General features: G+C 35.2%; 1 protein-coding gene and 1 long non-coding RNA gene across 4 annotated transcripts in view; one reads left to right on the top strand and one right to left on the bottom strand.

Moving 5' to 3' along the window:
- Positions 1-16,817, top strand: part of THSD7A (thrombospondin type 1 domain containing 7A) — a 741,583-nt gene extending 724,766 nt beyond the window's left edge. For 2 of the 3 annotated variants that reach the window (XM_036863122.1, XM_036863121.1), the window contains 6 exons: positions 607-780; positions 4,638-4,733; positions 7,549-7,631; positions 7,980-8,190; positions 10,670-10,757; positions 11,457-16,817. In XM_036863122.1, coding sequence (XP_036719017.1) covers positions 607-780; positions 4,638-4,733; positions 7,549-7,631; positions 7,980-8,190; positions 10,670-10,757; positions 11,457-11,541 — 737 coding nt within the window. In that variant the 3' untranslated portion in view covers positions 11,542-16,817. The remainder of the gene's footprint in view (positions 1-606; positions 781-4,637; positions 4,734-7,548; positions 7,632-7,979; positions 8,191-10,669; positions 10,758-11,456) is intronic. The other variant, XM_036863123.1, reaches the window with a different exon arrangement.
- On the bottom strand, positions 7,670-17,895 carry LOC118900635. Its single transcript, XR_005021177.1, has 4 exons — positions 17,762-17,895; positions 10,237-10,312; positions 9,268-9,383; positions 7,670-8,076 (listed from the first exon to the last, which is right to left on the bottom strand). It is a non-coding gene; the product is annotated as an uncharacterized LOC118900635 (long non-coding RNA).
- Positions 17,896-21,569: the final 3,674 nt, after the last annotated feature.

Raw genomic sequence — 21,569 nt, 5'->3', positions numbered from 1 at the left:
AAATAATTGAAAAAAGGGGAGGAAGTTGACTGAAGATGTAGATCAGAGGAAATTGTGTTCATTATTGCCACTACTGCAGCTGCTTGGTTAGCTGTCTCACCTCCACAACTTTGGGAAGAAACAGAAACCAAGCATAAATACCAGCTTTCTCAGCCTTGGACTTCAAGCTCTTTGAAATTTTGAACACCTAGAAGACAAGTCCTATGTATATTTAGATTTTCTTTTAATAGTACCAAGTGCTTAATAAACCCCTTTATGATGATAATGACAAGAGTGATAGTAGCAGGTTTTAATCAAGTATTGTTGTCACTTAAGAGAAGGGAAATCATGATGGACAAGCTCCTTCAAACCATAGTTTACCTTTGATATCATTAAGCAACACATATGCTATACTCAGTAACATCCACTCAGAAAATAACACTATTAATACAAACTTACAAAACCACATACAAACTTGCAAATATTAAATACTTATACAAATCTTACAAATATCATGAATGACTGGCATACCTAAAAACATTGCTTAGTCGGGTTAAACATAAAATGATTATCTGGCTGGCTATTCTTTATGGGTATGGGTATAAACTACAAACCTGTGTTTTGCAGGTGACTGTTATTTGAAGGAGTGGTCTTCCTGGAGCCTGTGTCAGCTGACCTGTGTGAATGGTGAGGACCTAGGTTTTGGTGGAATACAGGTCCGTTCCAGAGCGGTGATTATACAAGAGCTAGAGAATCAACATCTGTGCCCAGAGCAGATGTTAGAAACAAAATCATGTGATGGTGAGTGCTACCATTCATAAAATCTATTTATTTTAGTTTTGTGTTGATAAGCAAAAGTATAAGATATAAAATTTTCTGTTAAATAAGCAAATTTGCTAAGATATCACTTAAAGTTGAGAATTGAGTTAAGGGTATGATTCTGAATTCTAAATATTTAGAGAATAAAAGTCTTGCCACTCTTCATAAATGAAATATTGTAAAAATATTTCTAAGTTTTATGAGCTAAAGAAGGCTGAGATCATTAGGAGCACGTTATTTGTACACCTGTAGCAACCCTGATGATGTGTGAATCTAAGAATATCCTCACTTTATTTAAATCAAAAGAAAGAAAGAAAAATTACAAAGCAACAGCAAAATGAGATATTTTACTATATTCTCGGAAATTGATAAATCTAAGTATTGGTAAGGATTAGTCTGAATTTGACATACAGCATATATAAAAATACATCTTTATATGTCTGTGTGTATATGTGTACATACACATAGAGCCATGCACCCAATATAAGCAATAGATGACATTCACAAGAACCACAGAGCATTAAAATGTTCTAGTTTGGGAACACAGAAGAAATCTAAATGAAAAAAAAAGAATTGTTATCTAGTGGAGAATGTCTTGCTCAACAAACAACCCTCTCATTCCTGCTTGTGTTCTGAAGCAATTGAGTATGACATATATTAGCAAATAGGAGCCAAAATAACATCTATATTACTGAAAAGTTGAAGAAAGCTTAGAATGTTGGAGAACAATGCTTAGAATGAAAGTCAATTGAGCTAGATGCCTTAACCCAAGAATTATAGAATTATCCACCTTCTTAGTTAAGTCTTCCCAAATTTACCAACCAGATAAAACATTTCATATTCCTGGGTAGGTAAAGGAGAGAAAGGTCAGAGGTTACAATAAATGAAATAATTCCCAAGAAAAGAAAAAGAATTGTTTACCCTGAAATGACAATGAAGTAAAATTAGGAATCAGTAACAATTGCAAAGAAATTCTCCCCATGCCCACACAGAAGTGAAAACTGAAAGCTACATTTCTAGAGCATTACATATCAAATGTTATGCAGGATGCAGCACAGAAGTACTTAGAAGGGAATTTGAAGCTTTACATTCTTATATAGGAGGGAGAAAAGTTTAATAAGAGCTAGACTTTCAACCCAATTTAAAAAAAAATAGGAAATAGAGTGTATACGGTACTGATAAATACAAATTCAATGAGATAGAAAACAAATAAACAAGATAATCAACAAAACCAATAGCTTGTTTTTTTGACCAAACTAACAAAATAGACCACCTCATGCAAAATCAATGAAGAAAAAAAAAGGACAAAATTACTACTAATAATAAAAGTGTTTAAAAATATAATTCTATGAATAAATTTTGCTAATAAATGTCAAAACTTGACAACAACTTAGAATGTTATTTATCAAGAGTAATAGAGAAGCTAAACCATAGATTCTGCAACTATTAAAAACACAAGTCTATCCAATATTCTCACACATGCACATACACTAAAACCTAAATGGCTTTAATTATGAGTTTTACTAAAATTTAAAGAAACAGACAACTCCCATTTATTGTGAAATCTTAAGAAATAAAACAAAGTTGGGTAGAAAAAAAAGATGAGGAAAATCTCCCCAATACAACACCAAAATCACAAACTAAAATGAAAAACAAAAATTCTTTTAAATCAAAATTTGAATCTTCTACACTGTAGAATAGATCATAAAGTTACCGGACAAGCCACAGACTTAGAAAAGATATTTGTGAAGTCAATTTTAAGGAATTAGTGTCTAGAACAACTATCCTAAATCTTTTCAGCATTCCAAGACAATTTCATACTTGTAAAATTGCTGAGTACCCAAAACTGCTTTTCTCTGTGAGTTATATATATCAAACTTTTTCATATTAAAAAATGACAACTGATGTTTTAAAATATTTGATAATTTATTTAAAACAATCATAAATCAATTTGTTACCATAAATATTTCCTGAAAAATAACTATTTTCCAAAACAAAAAGAAAATAACTTTAATGACAGGCATGGTCTCGTTTTACACTTTTTCAAATCTCTGGCTTAACATCTGGCTTAACAGAAGACAGCTGGCTTCTCTTCTCTGCTTCTGCATTCAGTCTATTGCCATCTTAGTTTAGTTTATGTATATGAAGAAAATCCAGCCTTACTTACCCAGGTGTGTAGTTAAAGGGGAAAATCCTCACACACGTACTCTGAAAGAATGTCAAAGTCTTCCCTGGTCCCTGGACCATAATTTGAGAATTGTTATTCTAGAATAAAAAATTCCCACACCCCAATATGAAAAGGCATAGATTTCAGTAGAAAAAAAGGGGTGGGGGGAGCAAAAAGATATACATAAGCAATTCACAAGAGGAAATCTAAATGCCCCAAAATATTTTTCTCACTGTTTAATAGCTTTGGTAATCAACCACAAGTTAAAAATGACAAGATAGCTTTCCACACCCGCAAGACTGACAAGAAATTTAAATCTGGAATTTATAAATGTTTGTGAGGGTTTGGAGTAATAGTAACTCTTATTCAGTGCTGGTGGGTATATAAATTGTCACCTTTTAAAGAAAAGAAGGAGCTGTATTTAGTTAAGTTTCAGTTGTCCCTACAGTGATACCCAGAAATTTCCCTTCTAAATACTTACCTTGAAGAAGCACCAGGAGGCTTGCACAAGACTGACCACTGAGGCACTGTTATAATAGCATAAGCTGAAAACAACCTAAAAGTCCACCCATAGAGGAAATAGCTAAATAAATTGTAGTAGATAGTACCATAGAATTAATTCTATGTAGCAGTTAAAATAAATTGACTATGTCTGCATTAAAAACATCACATAGAAATATTTCATTTATAACATTTTATGTTACATATAACATTGACTATTAAGTTTCAAAAAGATGTATGTATCATATGTATCAGTATGATACTTTTTAAATTTTAAGACTGTCTAAAGGACTTCCCTGGTGGCACGGTGGTTAAGAATCCGCCTGTCAATGCAGGGGATATGGGTTCGACCCCTGGTTCGGGAAGATCCCACATTCTGCAGAGCAACTAAGCCCGTGCGCCACAACTACTGAGCCCACGCTCTGCAACTACTGAAGCCCACGCGCCTAGAGCCTGTGCTCTGCAACAAGAGAAGCCCGTGCACTGCAACGAAGAGTAGCCCCTGCTTACCACAACTAGAGAAAGCCCACGCGCAGCAACAAAGACCCAACACAGACCAAAAAAAAAAAAAACCTAAAAATAATTATATAAATCATTTATAGGTTGTATATATTTATACTTACATTCTATTTATATTAAAAGAATTAAAAACATGTCACAGAAATGCATGTATCTACTTCAGAAGACTGGGTATTGCTGGAGAAACAAGGAGGGAGATCCGATCAGGAAGCAATATAATAGAACATCAAGTTTATTTGTTACTTTTTTTACTCATCAACAAGCAAAAAAAAACCTAAAGCAAATATGACTAAATGGTAATATTAGTTAAAATTGAATGATGGGTAATTGGATATTTTTAAAATTATTCTCTGTCCTTGTCTGTATGTTGGATATTTTATAATACTTCAAATAAACATAAAATTAAATTGAAAATCCAGGTTCACATTAGATAGTATGACAGCAGACATGGAAGATTAGTTGGAATTTAGGTATGTATCTGGAATTTTGTAACATATGGCAACTTCTGGATAATAACTTGACATTTGAATCATTCAGGATGGACTTCTCATCCCTTTGCAATTGTTTATAAATATTTTATGAATATATTATCTCCATGATTGTTCCGCTGGCCTACAGAATGCCTCTGTTAATGTTTATTGTGTTCCTGCAGATGGACAGTGTTACGAGTATAAATGGATGGCTAGTGCTTGGAAGGGCTCTTCCCGAACAGTCTGGTGTCAAAGATCAGATGGTATAAATGTAACAGGTAAACCTCCCATTTCTTTGTTCTTTGAAAGTCTTCCTGTAACACACATGTAATTGGTTAAAGAAAATAATTAAGAAAACAAAGATATTCTTTCAGTATTCCACACGTGGTTGGGTTCAGGACACCTGAGCTGTGTACCTGATGACCAATGATAAAATATTTTACTGTTTAATGTTTCAATTAAATTCTCCCTCACCCAGCCATTTTAGACATTGCTGCTATAATTTAATTAAAATACTAATTCTAATAAATGATTTTAAGTAAATAATTCTCAGATTGTTTTTCCTAGAAATCTTATATATTAATAACTTCTTACGTGCTAAGAAAGTCAATATTTTGTTGACTGTTTCTGTGCCTTAAAGGCAATATACATGCAGTCCAAAAATATTGCCACGAAAATATGATTACACAAATCCAAATATTTTGCTTAAATTCAGAAATCTATGATTTATAGTTTTTTATTAATTAATATAGAAGACCTATTGGTAAAACTCAAGCCCAGAGCATATGAGTAGCCAATCTACCTACTCTGTCCCAAGTCAAAAATCATTGTACATTGAAAGAAGAAATCCAAATGAAGAACTTTTTTTGAATTTCCTTTGACCCAAATATACCCCCAAGAACTACTCTAATCTACAGTTACTGAAGTTTCCTTATCTGAGTCCAGTAAATGCAAGGGATTCCAAAGACCCTTTGAAGAGGGAAGAAAATTGGCTCCAGAGATGGAGTGAACCACCCTGCAAATTTCCTACAAAGAAACCAGGGTCAGAACAGAACCTCAGCCTCAAGCCCATGGACCCAAAGATCTAATGTCTCTTCTTAAACAATGTATTTGTAGAGATCTCATCTACAGGAATCTCCATAGCATAGCAGCAGCCTGAGTATTGACAGTTAACTGTTCAGGAGGACCTGCTGACTTGCTGCCATTGTTTTGACCCTCTGGCAGGGAGAAAAAGTAATGTGCATTTTGTTGCCTCTGAGTAATGTCCATTTATAAATTTAACTCTAATATCTACAGTAAGATGATAGGAGGCAGGGGTCGATATGCTTTTTGGAAAGCATAAATTTTTATACTGAATTTTAAATTACCTGGATTTATTGAAACCTAATTACTCATTTCCTCCTTATGAAAGCTAGAGCAGGATGTCAGATTGTATTCTTGTGAAGATAAGATTTTATACATGAGAAATCTGTGTTAAGAAACACTTGATAATAGCAACTCCCAGTGGATACATCTATAACAAAGAAAAGACACCTACCAAGAAACACTTTGCTCTCTCACACTATTATTTTCTGGAAGAAAAATCTGTTCCAAGCACACCACTCTCAGAGGCAACAGAGGGAGACAGAGTTCTGGGAAGAGAAGCATAGGCTTTCTGAACCCAAAGGCATTATAGAGGTGGTCCACTCAACTCAGGTGTTGAAAACGAAGGTCTACATTCTTCTTTAAACTATTCAGAGGGAATTTTACAGCTTCCCCAGAGGATCCTATTAGTTTTCAGTGTTTTTTTTTTTTCCAAATATGGATGCAAAAAATAGTTGTCTGCCTTTTCTTCTACGTGTTAAAAGCTCTTTTCACACTGAAATTGGGGCTATTCCCCAATGCAAAGGTAAGTCAAATTTTAAAAGACTTACCTGTAGAAATCATATTTTCAATTTCTTTTCCATATAAGTATCCCATGTATTTATTCCCTTCTAATGCTGTTTTATACCCCCCCAAAAAAAATGTGTAAATGATTTGTGATAAACTCTGTATGCATTCTTCTTCCATCTTTTAGGAGAGATGAGATTCTTTATGAGAAATAGACAAGCATGTAAAGTATATTATCTACCTCGATTGCTTTAATTTTATGAATATTTGTCCTTATAAGAAACTCAAGATGCTGTTTTACTTTGTCTTCATATGTATAATGATGATAACTTCAATATAGCCATGTAACTGCAACTGCCTTGCAATGACTAACTGCTTTTCCATAACAATTTTTCTGTGAATATTTGGTTTATAATATAGAGAGATAAGGCAAGGAATTAATAGGCACCTTTGATTAGATTCCAGAGGATCATCAATTCCACAAACAAAGGAAAATTTTTGCTTTGCTAAAATTCTAAGTTGAACAAGTATGGTTTGAAACTATCAGTTCTTTCCATGCCACCAATACTGTTTCTTTATGACATCTATTCTTGTCTTGAAACTTCATTATAACAACAACTTCGGCACACCTGGTACTGTACTTGAAGGAAGAAGAGGACTAAACAGAGAACTGCAATGTCAAGTTAAAACAATAGTGCAAACATACACTTAGTAGCTGCCTTTGTTTTCTTATACCCAAAAAATATCCTGAATTAGTGATTTTCTCAAAAACAAACATGTATTATAAAAAATACATATACAAGATAGTCACATGAATCAAAGGGACATCTTAACATGAAAACTATTTATTTGAATAACCAAGAAAGAATTTTAAAAGAATATTAAATCTGCTTTTTAGTGCTGGACTTGGACTCAGAAACTATGATAAATAGCTTGCAGGCAATTAGTGTTTTCAAAGTAGCAACTATAAAATCATCCATTCAACAGGTGCTTATTGAGCACCTGCTGAGTGGCAGGTACTATGCTGTCTCCTCTGAATAAGAAGAGCCTCAAGATCCTAAATAAAGTGCTCAAGGTCAACCAAATATTTCAGTCAGCTGCCCTCAGAAAAGTCTGTGGGATTCCCAAGCTGGTTCAGGATTCAAAGACAAGTCTACAACAATGATGTATTTTTAATCATTGCAAGAGATGCTACTTGTCAAAATATGATTTTCTGTTCTGCAGGGGGCTGCTTGGTGGTGCGCCAGCCTGATGCTGACAGGTCTTGTAATCCACCGTGTAGTCAACCCCACTCGTACTGTAGCGAGGTATGTGTGAATTCATTAGAGTAGGCAAGCCAGCTTCATCATTTGTCACCCCACTGCCTCTGGTACAATCCATTCCCCCACCCCAAAAAAGCATGTCTTGAGGCATAAAAATTCTATTTGGGGACCTCTCCTTTTATCACTATAAACAATTCTGAATGCACTTGCTTCTACTGTTAGAATAAGTTTGTAAAGGGACAAAAAGTGTGTTCTTTTTTACATAGTTATGACAGAAATTACATAAAGTAAATTCCCAGAACAATATTCCTTTAAAGCCTGCTCTTCAAGTCAGGTCTGTTATGCTTACAAAGATCACCTTGCATGTACAGTATAAGTCTTGTTCTCCTGCAGACAAGGATATGCAGTTGTGAAGAAGGGTACACTGAAGTCATGTCTTCCAATGGTACACTTGAGCAATGCACACTTATCCCCGTGGTGGTGATACCCACTGTGGAGGACAAAAGAGGAGATGTGAAAACCAGTCGGGCAGTACATCCAACCCAACCCTCCAGTAACCCAGCAGGACGGGGAAGGACCTGGTTTCTACAGCCATTTGGGCCAGGTGAAGTGACTAGACAGTGTTGATATAGAATTCTTTAGCTATATATTTAACCAATTCCAAAGGATTAAAAAAATGAGCAAGCATTTTCATATGAGTTAATTATTTTATGTGTAGTCATTTATGTTGATACTGCCATATATTATTATAATTTTCTACTATTATGAAAAAAGCTCTCATGCTGAAAATTCAGAAAAATGAAATTACTTTCTTCTGACAGAAATTTTAGGATTGATATTATTTATTTTAATTTCAGTCCTAAACTTAGAAGTATAATTATTTTCACATTGAACAAAGAAATCTAACAATGAAAATATTAGGAAAAAAGTGTTGTCATTCAGAACTCGAACAAATAAAACTATAAAGACATTAAAGAATTTTTCCATTTCACCACAGAGTGTTAAATATTTGAAGATCAGCAATGCAGGAGATACTTGGCAGCCAAACCAATTTCTATCAACCCTTAGAGTTGGCACACTCAAATACTCAGAATCTATACTAGCACCAGATTAACAGGGGCAGGGATGGCGCCTTCCTGTCTAGATGGGACAATCTAAACTTGGAGACTGACCAGACCCCTGTCATATTCAACAGACAGCTCGTACTGTATCTAGTAATGGACTTGAAGCCCATACAGACAAAAGCTTGAAGCCTCATCAGATGCTATCCTTACTCTGCATATTTTCTCTCTTCAGTTGATTCAACCATATGCTTAGCCCTAGAACTAAGCTGGTGCTTAAAAATGTGCTACAAGAGCTATATGGTAACTAAGATCATGACACTTTTTCTTACACCCTAGAGGGATGACTAGTTCATGACCGAAGGAAATCTCCAGGCAAAGCCAGGCATAAACTACTTCCTGACTCCGTTAGAAACATGAGAAAGGAAGGAAGCGATTTGCATAGCCAGCACATCTCTATTTTTAATGCATTTAGTCAAAACACTTTCCCTTACTGGTGAATCACTATTGGGAATCTTTTTTTAAGTATGTTCAATATTTGGGTGATTCATATTTAACCACATCATCCCTGCCTTGATTAGGGTTTGAGCTGAAAATAAAATTTATTTTGTAAAGCTGACCTGTTTCTGTAAGCATGGGAAACTCTTCTTCTCAGTGTCCAGGACAGCGGACCAGCAAATGGCCATTTGCAGTCTTACCCTGACCAAAAATCCAAGCAGATCTCCTCACATCAAAACTGATTTTTAAAGAGAGAATATTATTATTGTCATTTTTCATTTAATATATAGTTTTCCTAAAGTGAACATTTTAATATATTAAAAAGGTACATGTTCTAAAAACATACAATTAGACCTTGCTCTTGGTTTATGAAAAACCCAAAAATATTTGTTGAATTTCTCTCAGGGCAAATAAACCCAATAGAGCTCTTTCGATTTTGAACCCAGACTCAAATTTTTTAAATCTTTAGAATTGAGAGAAAAAAAAAAAGGGTATTTAGAATATTAACTTAGTTTATTTCCAGCAAGTGAACCCCTAATTGATCCAGCTCTAGGCAAAAAGAAAAAAAAAAAGTTCATAGTACTAATTTGCTTTTGATGCCTTCCAAATATTGGATAAACCAGAGTATCTGTGGGGTCAGTTTGCCCAATCTATAATTTTAATTCTAAAATCATATGTTTAGCTGTATGTGTGCAACAGAAAATATATGTTGGTGTGAGGATCAAGTTAAGTTAGGCAAAGTCATTAATAGTATCACTCATTTGAAGTTTATCCAGAATATAAAACTGAGAAGTTCAAAGAGAATGAGACCAGAAAACCAAATTTTAAAAGTTCTTGTCATAAAACTGGAAAAAAAGAAAAATTCCTGTCCTGATTCCATACAATAGAAAAGACAGAAAAAAGTTACTTAGAGATCCTTTTATATGTTAATCAAACTTGGCTGTTTTTACAAATGATATTGTCAAATCAGTTTTAAAGTACGCTCTAAGTATAAACTAAATAAAGGATTATTAATTCCAAAAATGTTAAATATATTTACTATCAATTCATCTGGAAAAAATATTTAAATGACAAAGTTTACATTGAGATACCTGTCAGCATTAACTCAAAGTTGTAGGACTTTCTCGAAATTGCATTATTTTTTCTTCTCTTCTCACAACTGCCATTCTAAAGATAGAATGAAAATCAGAAGAAAATGTTTATATTACCATTACACATATATTGGGTTTAAAATAAAATTCAGATAAGAAGCAGCAGAAATTTAGACCTGTTAACTTGAAATCTGAACTTGAATTCAAACTTCATTGCTTTTCAATTCAATTTTCATTGATAATTTATCTTTAATGAAGGACCATCTAACTCACTATAGCAGCTTTGCATTAATCATTAATTATGCCTAAGCAATAATTCATTTTGAGTTTTGAAAGGACTTGGTCATATGTGACTGGTCATTGGTTGTAGTTAAAGACTGTCATATATATACCAGACTAATGTAAATTAATGACTAATATCCATTCTTCTTAGATGGGAGACTAAAGACCTGGGTTTACGGTGTAGCAGCTGGGGCATTTGTGTTACTCGTCTTCATTGTCTCCATGATCTATCTAGCTTGGTGAGTGTTTAAATATTTCAAAATCTAAGGGGATCTCTATTTCAGAGGAAACACTTTCAACTGGCCATAACCAGGAACAGCAATCTAATGTCTCAAATAAGTATTCCACATTAGTGTTCATCTGAATATCTGAATAAGCATGGCTTTAGTCTTAGATAGTCTAAAAACTACCAAATCTGAGCCATTTAATTTCTGAAGATGAGCCAGAGCTGCCCCAGGCCATCTTCTCAAGTATGTTCTCCTTGGTTCTATAAGCAAATATTACTTTGTATACTTACGATGAACTGTAGATTTTTATATTGAATTACTGCTGAGGAAGATATTATGGTAATAACCAATTCAACTATCTTTTAAAACATTAATTATAAATTGTGTTATTTATAAAAGTTTATGGACAAATATAAATGATTATACTATAACATTATTTCCATTGTTAGTACTAGAGGAAATCCATTTAAACAATTCATCTTTTACAGGATAATAAAATATTTCAAGGTTTCTGTTTCAAGTTTATTCAGAGCATAAAACAGAAATTAAAAAACCAGAAAATCAAATTTTAAGGTTGAATTTAGGCAGTGTAGGCAATTAAGCAATTTAGGTTTATCAATGTTTCCAGTTTTTTCATTTAAAACAATAAAAATTGCAATTGAATATTGATTTTCTTTCTCCCAATTTTAATGATTTTTTTTTTCTTTACAGCAAAAAGCCAAAGAAACCCCAAAGAAGGCAAAACAACCGACTGAAACCTTTAACCTTAGCCTATGATGGAGATGCAGACATGTAAACCATAACCTATCCTGCAACAACCAGTCTCAGCTTTCTACCTTTGCTGTAGATATCCAGAGGCCACAAAGCTATTCAAACTGTATGGATTAAAATACATTATAACTTCTTAAAAGATCATCATTAAGAGTGATAATCAGGTGCCACTGGAGATATCAAGACAGTACCACTTAGAAACCATCAGCCTTGAGAATTCTAGATTTAGTTGAATACATGCTGCATTCTGAGAGTTTTATGTGATCTTTCTGGAATCTACCAACTGATAATTCACTTTCATCTCTAAAATACGGTGGTGGGATTGGCCAGTTAGGATGCCTGATGCAAGCCTCTGTCTGCAGTTAACCATAGTAACATTTTCGCATGAAGAGTTTATACCAAGATCTCTACGCTACTATAGTCAAACCTAACAACATGTATACTCAATTGATGATACACATTATGTCAGATTATGTACTTGTTAATAAGCAATTTTAATGGTGAATAAAGATAAACTCTAAACTGAGCAGAAAACCCACTGAATAAATTCAGCATCCTGGTGATTGATGATAGTTTCACTGACCTGCATTTCAGAGGCAAAGACCCTTTTATAAGACTTAATTCTTGTCTCTCTCCAAACTACAAATGCTGGACAGGTACTAGTACCTTAGAAGAGTCCTCAAGTTCAGTATTTTATAGCGGTTATTGTCTGGAAAACTAATTTGCTTGTGTTAATACAGTATGTTTCTACTTTCTCTAATTTTCAAACTGGTTGCCTGCATCTTTTTTGCTATATGGAAGGCACATTTTTGCACTATATTAGTGCAGCATGATAGGCACTTAACCAGTATTGCCATAGAAACTGCCTCTTTTCATATGGGATGAAGACACGTGTGCTCAGAGTGTCATGGAGACATTTACAAGTTCTTGTGTCCTAAAGAGAGTAAAGTTCTGTTGGGATGGCGACAGGATGGAATTAGCTATTACATCTGCTGCTCACACTCTTCCTCATCACTGCAGCCATTGTGAAATCAACATGGCGGTAATTTAAGTGTTTAAGTCCCGAACTCACTAACCCTCCAAAAGATGGATCCCTCTAGTTGGCTTTTTAATTGTACTTTGAAGGCTGTTTATGACTAGATTTTTATACTTGTTATCTTTGTTAAAAAAAGAAAAGAAAAGAAAAGAAAAAAAGGAGCTGGTTGTCTTTTTAATTTTGAGCAGACGGAAAAAATAATGTGTTCGTGATTTTTGTAACTAAAAGAAATCAAAATTGTGTGTTGATTTTTTTCTTTCTCCCTGATTTGTTTTCCTAGTTTCAGATGGAACGTATTTCAAAATCCATGGTTTTGTCTTTCTCACCGGTAAAATTTGAAGCGAGTCTTTTTAATGTATGATATCAAAAACTAGAATTTTTAAAAGAGAAGAATAAATATTTTGTTCAGGGCTTCATTAAATATCTAGACCAAGGGTGGCACACTTTTTTCTGTAAAAGGTGAGATGGTAAAGATTTTCAGCCAGGTCTATGTTGCAACTTCTCCATTCTGCCGTTGTGAGAACGCAGCCATAGGCAATACACAGTACAGTACATAAAAGAATGAGCATGGATGTTTTCCAATAAAACTTCCTTCAAAAGAAGTCAGCAGGCCACATTTGTTGTGGTTTGCTGGTCCCTGGTCTAGAAGCTTTTTCAGTGCTAACTCACTGTCCATTGTGTCATCTTGAGCTTTCATTCATTTACCCTCAGACTGCGATCAGTGTTTAATTTCAAAAATGAAAAACAGTCATTCAACTTATCACTGTATTGGAAGTAGCTATATTTTTCCCAGATGTAGCCCTGGGAATGGCACAGTAAAATGATATCTAACTCGGCTGGTTTCTTTCGTATGAAAGGAAAATTCAAAAGGTGCCATTAAAAAGCGATACCATTTTTCAGGCAACATTTATTGCGACAACCTTTGGGAGACGGAAGGACGTTACGTTTTCAGGTCTTTAAAAAATAGCATCACAAGCTATTCTATCTTAAACGTAGCTGTGTAGCTATACAAGTGGTTTGGACTAGAAGGTATCTTACCTTCATACTAGAGTTTGAACTCCCCCTACTGTTTGCTAGAGTATTTGCAAAGATTACAAAAGATAGATTGGAATGTCGTTGTCCCTCAAATAAACAGATTTCTACATATTTCGATAAGCATTAAATGTGGTAAGCACTAATTCCTTATTCAACATTCACTGTATTAAGCAACATGTAAATCATTTCTAAGCAAACAGGATGTCAGGAAAATGAGAATTTTACCTTAAACCAAGGATTTAAACAAGGAAAAGCATAAAAACAAATTCCATTTCATCTGTCTTATTAAAGAGGAAGACAAAAATAATATTGTCACCCTAAAACTGTGATTGTCAATATATGTACTCAGGGGTCTTCCAGATAATCCTCAAGTTGATCTCTTTGAATAAAATGAACTCCATTTGTCCAAAATGGTTGAGAAATAGTCCGTTGCAGTTACTTGAAGAGTTTCACTGACAGTCTTACGAAATGCGTGCCATACCCAATACCCTTGAAATTGTTGACTAGAATAAAATATTGTTGCTACTAATGCTATACTTACAATCATTTAAAAGTCATTAATTCAGAAAGCAGATCAGTATCATCCTACCTATATTGTTAAAATTAAATGAATAGATCAACATTATAAAATGTCATGAAAATACAAGATGATTTTATTCATAATTGATTACCTTTTACAGATATGAAGGAAACTAGGTTCAATGTGATCTAACACTAGGGAGCATACTGGAAGTTCATCATTAGGATAAATAAATACTGGATGGCCTCTTGTTAGAAAGGTACAAAGAGGAGAATGTAGCTAGCTGACTATTTTGGACAAATGAAGGTTACTATATTCATGTTTATAACATGAAAATGGCCTTATTTTTGTTCCTGGCATGAGTCAATAATGAGTTAAGTACTTTACTGGAATTTCATCAAAACCTTATTCCTCCTGTTCATTCTAAGCATTCAGGAGGGCAATATAGTAGTAACTTGTCTATTGACACTTTTGCCTTACCAAAATGGTCTGTGAGCCCACAAAGATTAAGAATTACTGTTCTATAAGTATGAAGGTTTGCTTGGTTTCAAAAAAAGAAATGAAAAATATTGACACAGTATTATGCTATTTTGTTGGACTGTTTCCATTTAAACGACATAGAAGTAGCATAACTGATCTCTCTTGAAAGAGGGTGGTTTGCTCATTCATCAATATCTAGTCTAGGAAATTGACCACAATCCTTATTTCAAAGCCTTTTTGAGGACTCTGGTGTAGCTTAAAGCTAATTTAAAAAGGAGTGCATAAAAGCATGTTGTTAAATATAACAAAGCACAAGTACCTATAACAAGACAAATATTTATTGAATTATCATATGTAAGACACTGCTAGGCACTGTAAAATATTAGTAATGGCTTTTGTTTACATATATATCTAAGACATTCAAAACAAGGAAAAATGCTTAATGAGTGAAAATGACACACACATCACCCTTCACTCTAGATTTAGTGTTCAACATGGTTAGTATTTTTCCTTATGTAATGTCCATGTCTCAGGCCATGCTGGCAGGCTTTGGCTATATGGCTTCTCTATCCTCAGGCAGGTGGCAGTGGTCATAGTGGCAAGTAACACCTCTCAATTTTTTTTTTAACCTCCTCTAACTCCCTGTATATCCTTCTTTATGATGATATTCAGTGCCTGATCTCTGTCTACTCTGCTCTCTTATCAACAACTAATCTTGTCTGCTTCCCTCAGAACCACCTTCTGCTAAACATGCCTACATTTTTAATAAGAAAAAAAAAAGCGGTGAATACCTATATGTCTTTCCTATTGGAGTCAAAGTGTCATTTAGAGTGTGAACAGGTTGATTTAAACAGAGTGTACTGGTCAAAGACATGAGTAAAAAAGAAAAGCTGTGGAGGACATGCCAAAAGAAAAAAAAAAAATAGACGTTTTCTGTAAAAATGTCAATTCCTACCTTAGATTTAGTCCTACCCAGTACTATCCGCCTCCACCAATCTTCCCCTCGTGCCTTTGTCCACGTGCTAGCCTACAAGACAGCGAGGGAGGCCTGCACCTTTCAAAGAGCTTATTCTTAGGCTGAATCAAGGTTTGAACAGATTTGCAAGAATTTGCAAGAATCAGGCTTCCCAAATGATCCAGGGTCTCACTATTTGTAAAAATATTACCAAATTCAAATATGTTTCTTGTTCTATTTCCACTCGAAGCTTGAGGGCATTGAAAGGAGAGCAGTCCATGAACAAATCTGTGAGGAATCACGTCAGTGATCTTTCCTGGGTCTAATTAAGATGTGAGAACTGAAACTTCTGCCTGTCTCTTCTGGTCCTGCCCTCAGGTGGCTGGGAGTGCAGGGCAGGATTTCAGGCATCTGAAACTGGAGTGTGGGCCCAGCAGACATGACTCTTTATAAAAAGGATGTTTTCCAGTGTGATATAATTCTGTATCTAGCAGGGAAACTGTAAAATGGTTATGTCTACATAATGAAATGAGTGAAACAAATGCTAAATGGATAGAGTTAATTTTGTAGTTTTATGTTTTCGTGCCTCTACCAAGGCAGATCTTAAAATGGCAGTTATATGAAGACATTTAGCTTGTGAGAGTCATGTTTCCAGTGATTGAAAACCTCTAGTCTATTTAAACTATCACTGGGTGTCAGTCTTGTGTTTTGTAGATTTTTTTTTTAAACAATAGTTTCTAGATTACCTACTTTGAACCCTCAGTGAGCTTTTCCCAACTATTTTTCAGGACTCTATTTATGTTTATTTTTTCAAAGGAAACACTGAGATTTCCTTTCTGATACTTTTTCCTGCCTATTTCTAGTACAAAGATTTGAAGCGATCAGTATCTGTCATTGTAAAATATAACTTTATTAAATTTGCAATGTCTTTCTATAAATTATAATCCCCTAAATATGTTTTTTGGTTAATTTAATTACCTGAGTATTTATTAATATTTTGTTTAAGTAAGGAGGCAGCTGTCTAAGAAGTTTTTGTTAATATTACTTTGTAAATTGTGTAATGTAATTTATTTTAAATTATGTACATTTCTTTTTTAACGCACAAAATGTCTATGTACAATTAACTACAGATTTGCAAATAATGTCACTAAGCTTTATTCAGTTAATATAGATGGCATGTGAAGATGTAATATGCTTTTTTTACATTTTCATATGGGTTATTTGTAAATAACTATGTTGGTGATGAACATAAACACGGAAATCATTTTCATTCTACTCATGTGTATCTGTGTTTTAATTTGCACCATTTGCTGCTCAAATGTGGGTTAAATTTTTTTTTTCAGTGGAAAACCAAATCTTTTTACTACTGTACTGCACTTTCCTGGGTCTTTTTTTTTTTTTTTTTTAACAATTCCAATTTAGAAAGTTTGAGAGATGCAAACCTTTACTTTCAAAGTCTGCAGAGGCTACAGATTAATCATCCTGGACAAAGGAACTCTTCTTGGTTTCCAGTAAATTAAAAAAGACTAAATAGCAGAGGATCATAAGATACTCTAGAATACGGTGCAGCTCTTCTTTCCCCCTCAGTCAGAAGACGAGCCTCTCCCTGTCCATTTTCCCTATGTCTACCAGTAAAAGACCAATCCTAAAAAACAAGGCAGAAGCTCACACATTAACAAATTAAGATCCCCTTCATTCCCCAAATTAAGATTCACACATTAACAAATTCAGGAAGAGATGCACAAATTAGATAAATTACTGCTAGGGTAGCTTGCAACTAAAACATTTTCTGAAATCGCTGTTTGCTAAAATATAACTAATGAGCAAGGAACCTGTTAAACACAGTGTATGAACCACTCCAAATATACAGCTAGCCTCAAACGCTTGTTGAAAAACCTGTGATCTGCAGTCTCCTTATTTTCTGTATTGTTCATTACAGCTCAATCTAGACGAAAATTTTTTAAATAACCCACATATTTCTTTATATGTATCTGGACATTCATAGTCAATCACTAACTTCATTTTTCATTTTGCATCTCTATGTCCTGCAAACACAAATATGAACACAACTGGTCTACATTTTGCTGGTCTGAGTCCCTAGTGATTCCTTTCATTAAACTCTGAACATACTCCAAAGAAAAGCCAACACACACTACAATTTACAGGTCTTGTCGGTGTCAATTACTCTGAAGACAGCATGTACATACGAAAATGCTTACATGCAGTCAGACTTTCCGATGTTGCAGTCTTTTTTCTTTTTTTTCTCCAGATCACTCCCCCTCCCCCTTTCCACATTCCTGCACAGCATCTCCCTGCCAAGGTAACTCAAGTCAACAGTCTGATACGTATCCGGCCATATTTTTCTCCTTGATCATATAATCTGAATATGATGGGGACAGGGGTAGAAAAGGAGAACAGAGAGAGAGAAACGGGCTAAATTTAGTAGATACAATTAGAAAACAGCTTCATTTCTTTTCCTATTACTGTTTCAAACACACTAAAATGTCCTTTGTCCTCCCCTTGGCAACTCTAATAATGCAAATCCCATAGCTCTTTGGTCACAATTTGAGTTATGAGAAACACTCAGTCCAGGCTAAAACAAAACATCAATCCCTCTCATTGTTTTCATTTCCTTGCTGACTAGCAAATGTGAGCAACTTTTATCTTTTCCTGTATGTTGGCTATTTGGATTTGGTCCTCTATTACATATCATTTTTAAATGGCAATTTTGGTGATACCAAAGTGGTTGTTAATTTTAGGCCATCAGTTAAATTTAAATTTTTTGGTAAAGAAAACTTTCTGAATTTTATTTCTCCACAATCTAGTTTTCTATCCCAGGCAGAGATGCTGTTACAAGGGCCCCTGCCGCTTCACTGCCCCCAGCCCTCTGCTATTTCTGAGCATGCTCGCCTCCCCTCTCATGCTAACCCTTGAGGCCAATGTCACATGGAGGTGATGAAGTTGGAACCCAATCTTCTATTAAAACCACACACTTTCCTTAGAGCACTGCCCTTACTGTTATCTCTACCTGGAACACTCTTCCCGTTGATATAGGCCTGGCAGCTCCCTTACTTCATGCAGGTCTCTGCTCAAATGCCACCTAATCTGAGAAGCCTTCATTGACACTCTCTGTCACTTTTCTATCCTCCTGCTCTTCTTTAGTTTTCTTTATGGCACCTTATATTATGTATCTTTTTGGATGGTGGTTGTGTTTTTACTGTCTCTTACACACACATGAGAGAGGCCAGGTCTTTATCTGTTTTGTTCCTTGCCTGGAATGAAGCCCAACACATAGCAAGAACAATAAATTCTTGTTGGATGAATACATGAACAAAAGAATTAGTGAACTGTGAGGTTTATGGACAAAGAGTAGTTAAGGTTAATTAGGAGATCAATTATAAAGAGACCACTAGGGTTAATTGACCAACTAATTCATCCAAAGCTTAAAGTTGTCAGTACTCCATCATGAATCATTTTATATTCATTTCACTTGCCACAAGTATGTTCACCTGAATTCCTCAGAAAGCACAATGTTGTGACATGGGAAGAATAGTAACAGAGCACTCGAAGAAATAAAATCAGTAATGACTGAGCCTGGCATCATGGAAGAATGACAGCTGAGGACACCAGGAAGATGTGGGCTATGGGATTTGAAAAACTGTCTTGAGAATGGAGTCTATAAAAGAGAATTCTGTCATAGCTTTCTCTTAATTTTAATTTCATTGCATGGGAAATTCCAGTGGGAGACATGAGGGAGCAGGGAATACCCAGAAATAAAGGAGGGAGGCCGATTAAGAAAAAGGCAATTGCAACAGAAAGAATAAAATATCGAGGAATAAACCTACCTAAGGAGACAAAAGACCTGTATGCAGAAAATTATAAGACACTGATGAAAGAAATTAAAGATGATACAAACAGATGGAGAGATATACCATGTTCTTGGATTGGAAGAATCAACATTGTGAAGATGACTATACTACCCAAAGGAATCTACAGATTCAGTGCAATCCCTATCAAACTACCAATGGCATTTTTCACAGAACTAGAACAAAAATTTTCACAATTTGTATGGAAACACAAGAGACCCCGAATACCCAAAGCAATCTTGAGAAAGAAAAACGGAGATAGAGGAATCAGGTTTCCTGACTTCAGACTATACTACACAGCTACAGTAATCAAGACAGTATGGTACTGGCACAAAAACAGAAATATAGATCAATGGAACAGGATAGGAAACCCAGAGATAAACCCACGAACATATGGTCACCTTATCTTTGATAAAGGAGGCAAGAATATACAGTGGAGAAAAGACAGCCTCTTCAATAAGTGGTGCTGGGAAAACTGGACAGCTACGTGTAAAAGAATGAAATTAGAACACTCCCTAACACCATACACAAAAATAACCTCAAAATGGATTAAAGACCTAAATGTAAGGCCAGACACTATCAAACTCTTAGAGGAAAACATAGGCAGAACACTCTATGACATAAAGCACAGCAAGATCCTTTTTGACCCACCTCCTAGAGAAATGGAAATAAAAACAAAAATAAACAAATGGGACCTAATGAAACTTAAAAGCTTTTGCACAGCAAAGGAAACCATCAACAAGACAAAAAGACAACCCTCAGAATAGGAGAAAATATTTGCAAATGAAGCAACTGACAAAGGATTAATCTCCAAGATTTAAAAGCAGCTCATGCAGCTCAATATCAAAAAAACAACCCAATCCAAAAATGGGCAGAAGACCTAAATAGACATTTCTCCAAAGAAGATATGCAGATTGCCAACAAACACATGAAAGAATGCTCAACATCATTAATCATTAGAGAAATGCAAATCAAAACTACAATGAGATATCATCTCACACCGGTCAGAATGGCCATCATCAAAAAATCTACAAACCATAGGGGGCTTCCCTGGTGGCGCAGTGGTTGAGAATCTGCCTGCCAATGCAGGGGACATGCGTTCGAGCCCTGGTCTGGAAAGATCCCACATGCCACGGAGCAACTGGGCCGGTGAGCCACAATTACTGAGCCTGCGCGTCTGGAGCTTGTGCTCCGCAACAAAGAGAGGCCGCGACAGTGAGAGGCCCGTGCAGCGCGATGAAGAGTGGCCCCCGCTTGCCGCAACTAGAGAAAGCCCTCACACAGAAACAAAGACCCAACACAGCCAAAAATAAATATAAATAAAATAAAAATTAAGAGCTTTGAGATATAATTTAAAAAAAAATCAGGTGGAAATTAATCTGTTTAAAAAAAAATCTACAAACAATAAATGCTGGAGAGGGTGTGGAGAAAAGGGAACCCTCTTGCACTGTTGGTGGGAATGTAAATTGATACAGCCACTATGGAGAACAGTATGGAGGTTCTTTAAAAAACTAAACTAGAACTACCATATGACCCAGCAATCCCACTACTGGGCATATACCCTGAGAAAACCATAATTCAAAAAGGGTCATGTACCACAATGTTCATTGCAGCTCTATTTGCAATAGCCAGGACATGGAAGCAACCTAAGTGTCCATCAACAGATGAATGGATAAAGAAGATGTGGCACATATATACAATGGAATATTACTCAGCCACAAAAAGAAACGAAATTGAGTTATTTGTAGTGAGGTGGATGGACCTAGAGTCTGTCATACAGAGTGAAGTAAGTCAGAAAGAGAAAAACAAATACCGTATGCTAACACATATATGTAGAATCTAAAAAAAAAAAAAAAATGGTCATGAAGAACCTAGGGGCAAGACAGGAATAAAGATGCAGACCTACTAGAGAATGGACTTGAGGATATGGGGAGGGGGAAGGGTAAGCTGCGACAAAGTGAGAGAATGGCATGGACACATATACACTACCAAACGTAAAATAGCTAGCTAGTGGGAAGCAGCCGCATAGCACAGGGAGATCAGCTCGGTGCTTTGTGACCACCTAGAGGGGTGGGATTGGGAGGGTGGGAGGGAGGAGACGCAAGAGGGAAGAGTTATGGGGATATATGTATATGTATAACTGATTCACTTTGTTATAAAG

The sequence above is a fragment of the Balaenoptera musculus genome, chromosome 9, assembly GCF_009873245.2.
Source record: "Balaenoptera musculus isolate JJ_BM4_2016_0621 chromosome 9, mBalMus1.pri.v3, whole genome shotgun sequence".
Lineage (NCBI taxonomy): Eukaryota > Metazoa > Chordata > Mammalia > Artiodactyla > Balaenopteridae > Balaenoptera > Balaenoptera musculus.
The sequence above is the reverse complement of the archived record's forward strand: the minus strand, read 5'-3'. Positions and strand labels throughout refer to the sequence as shown.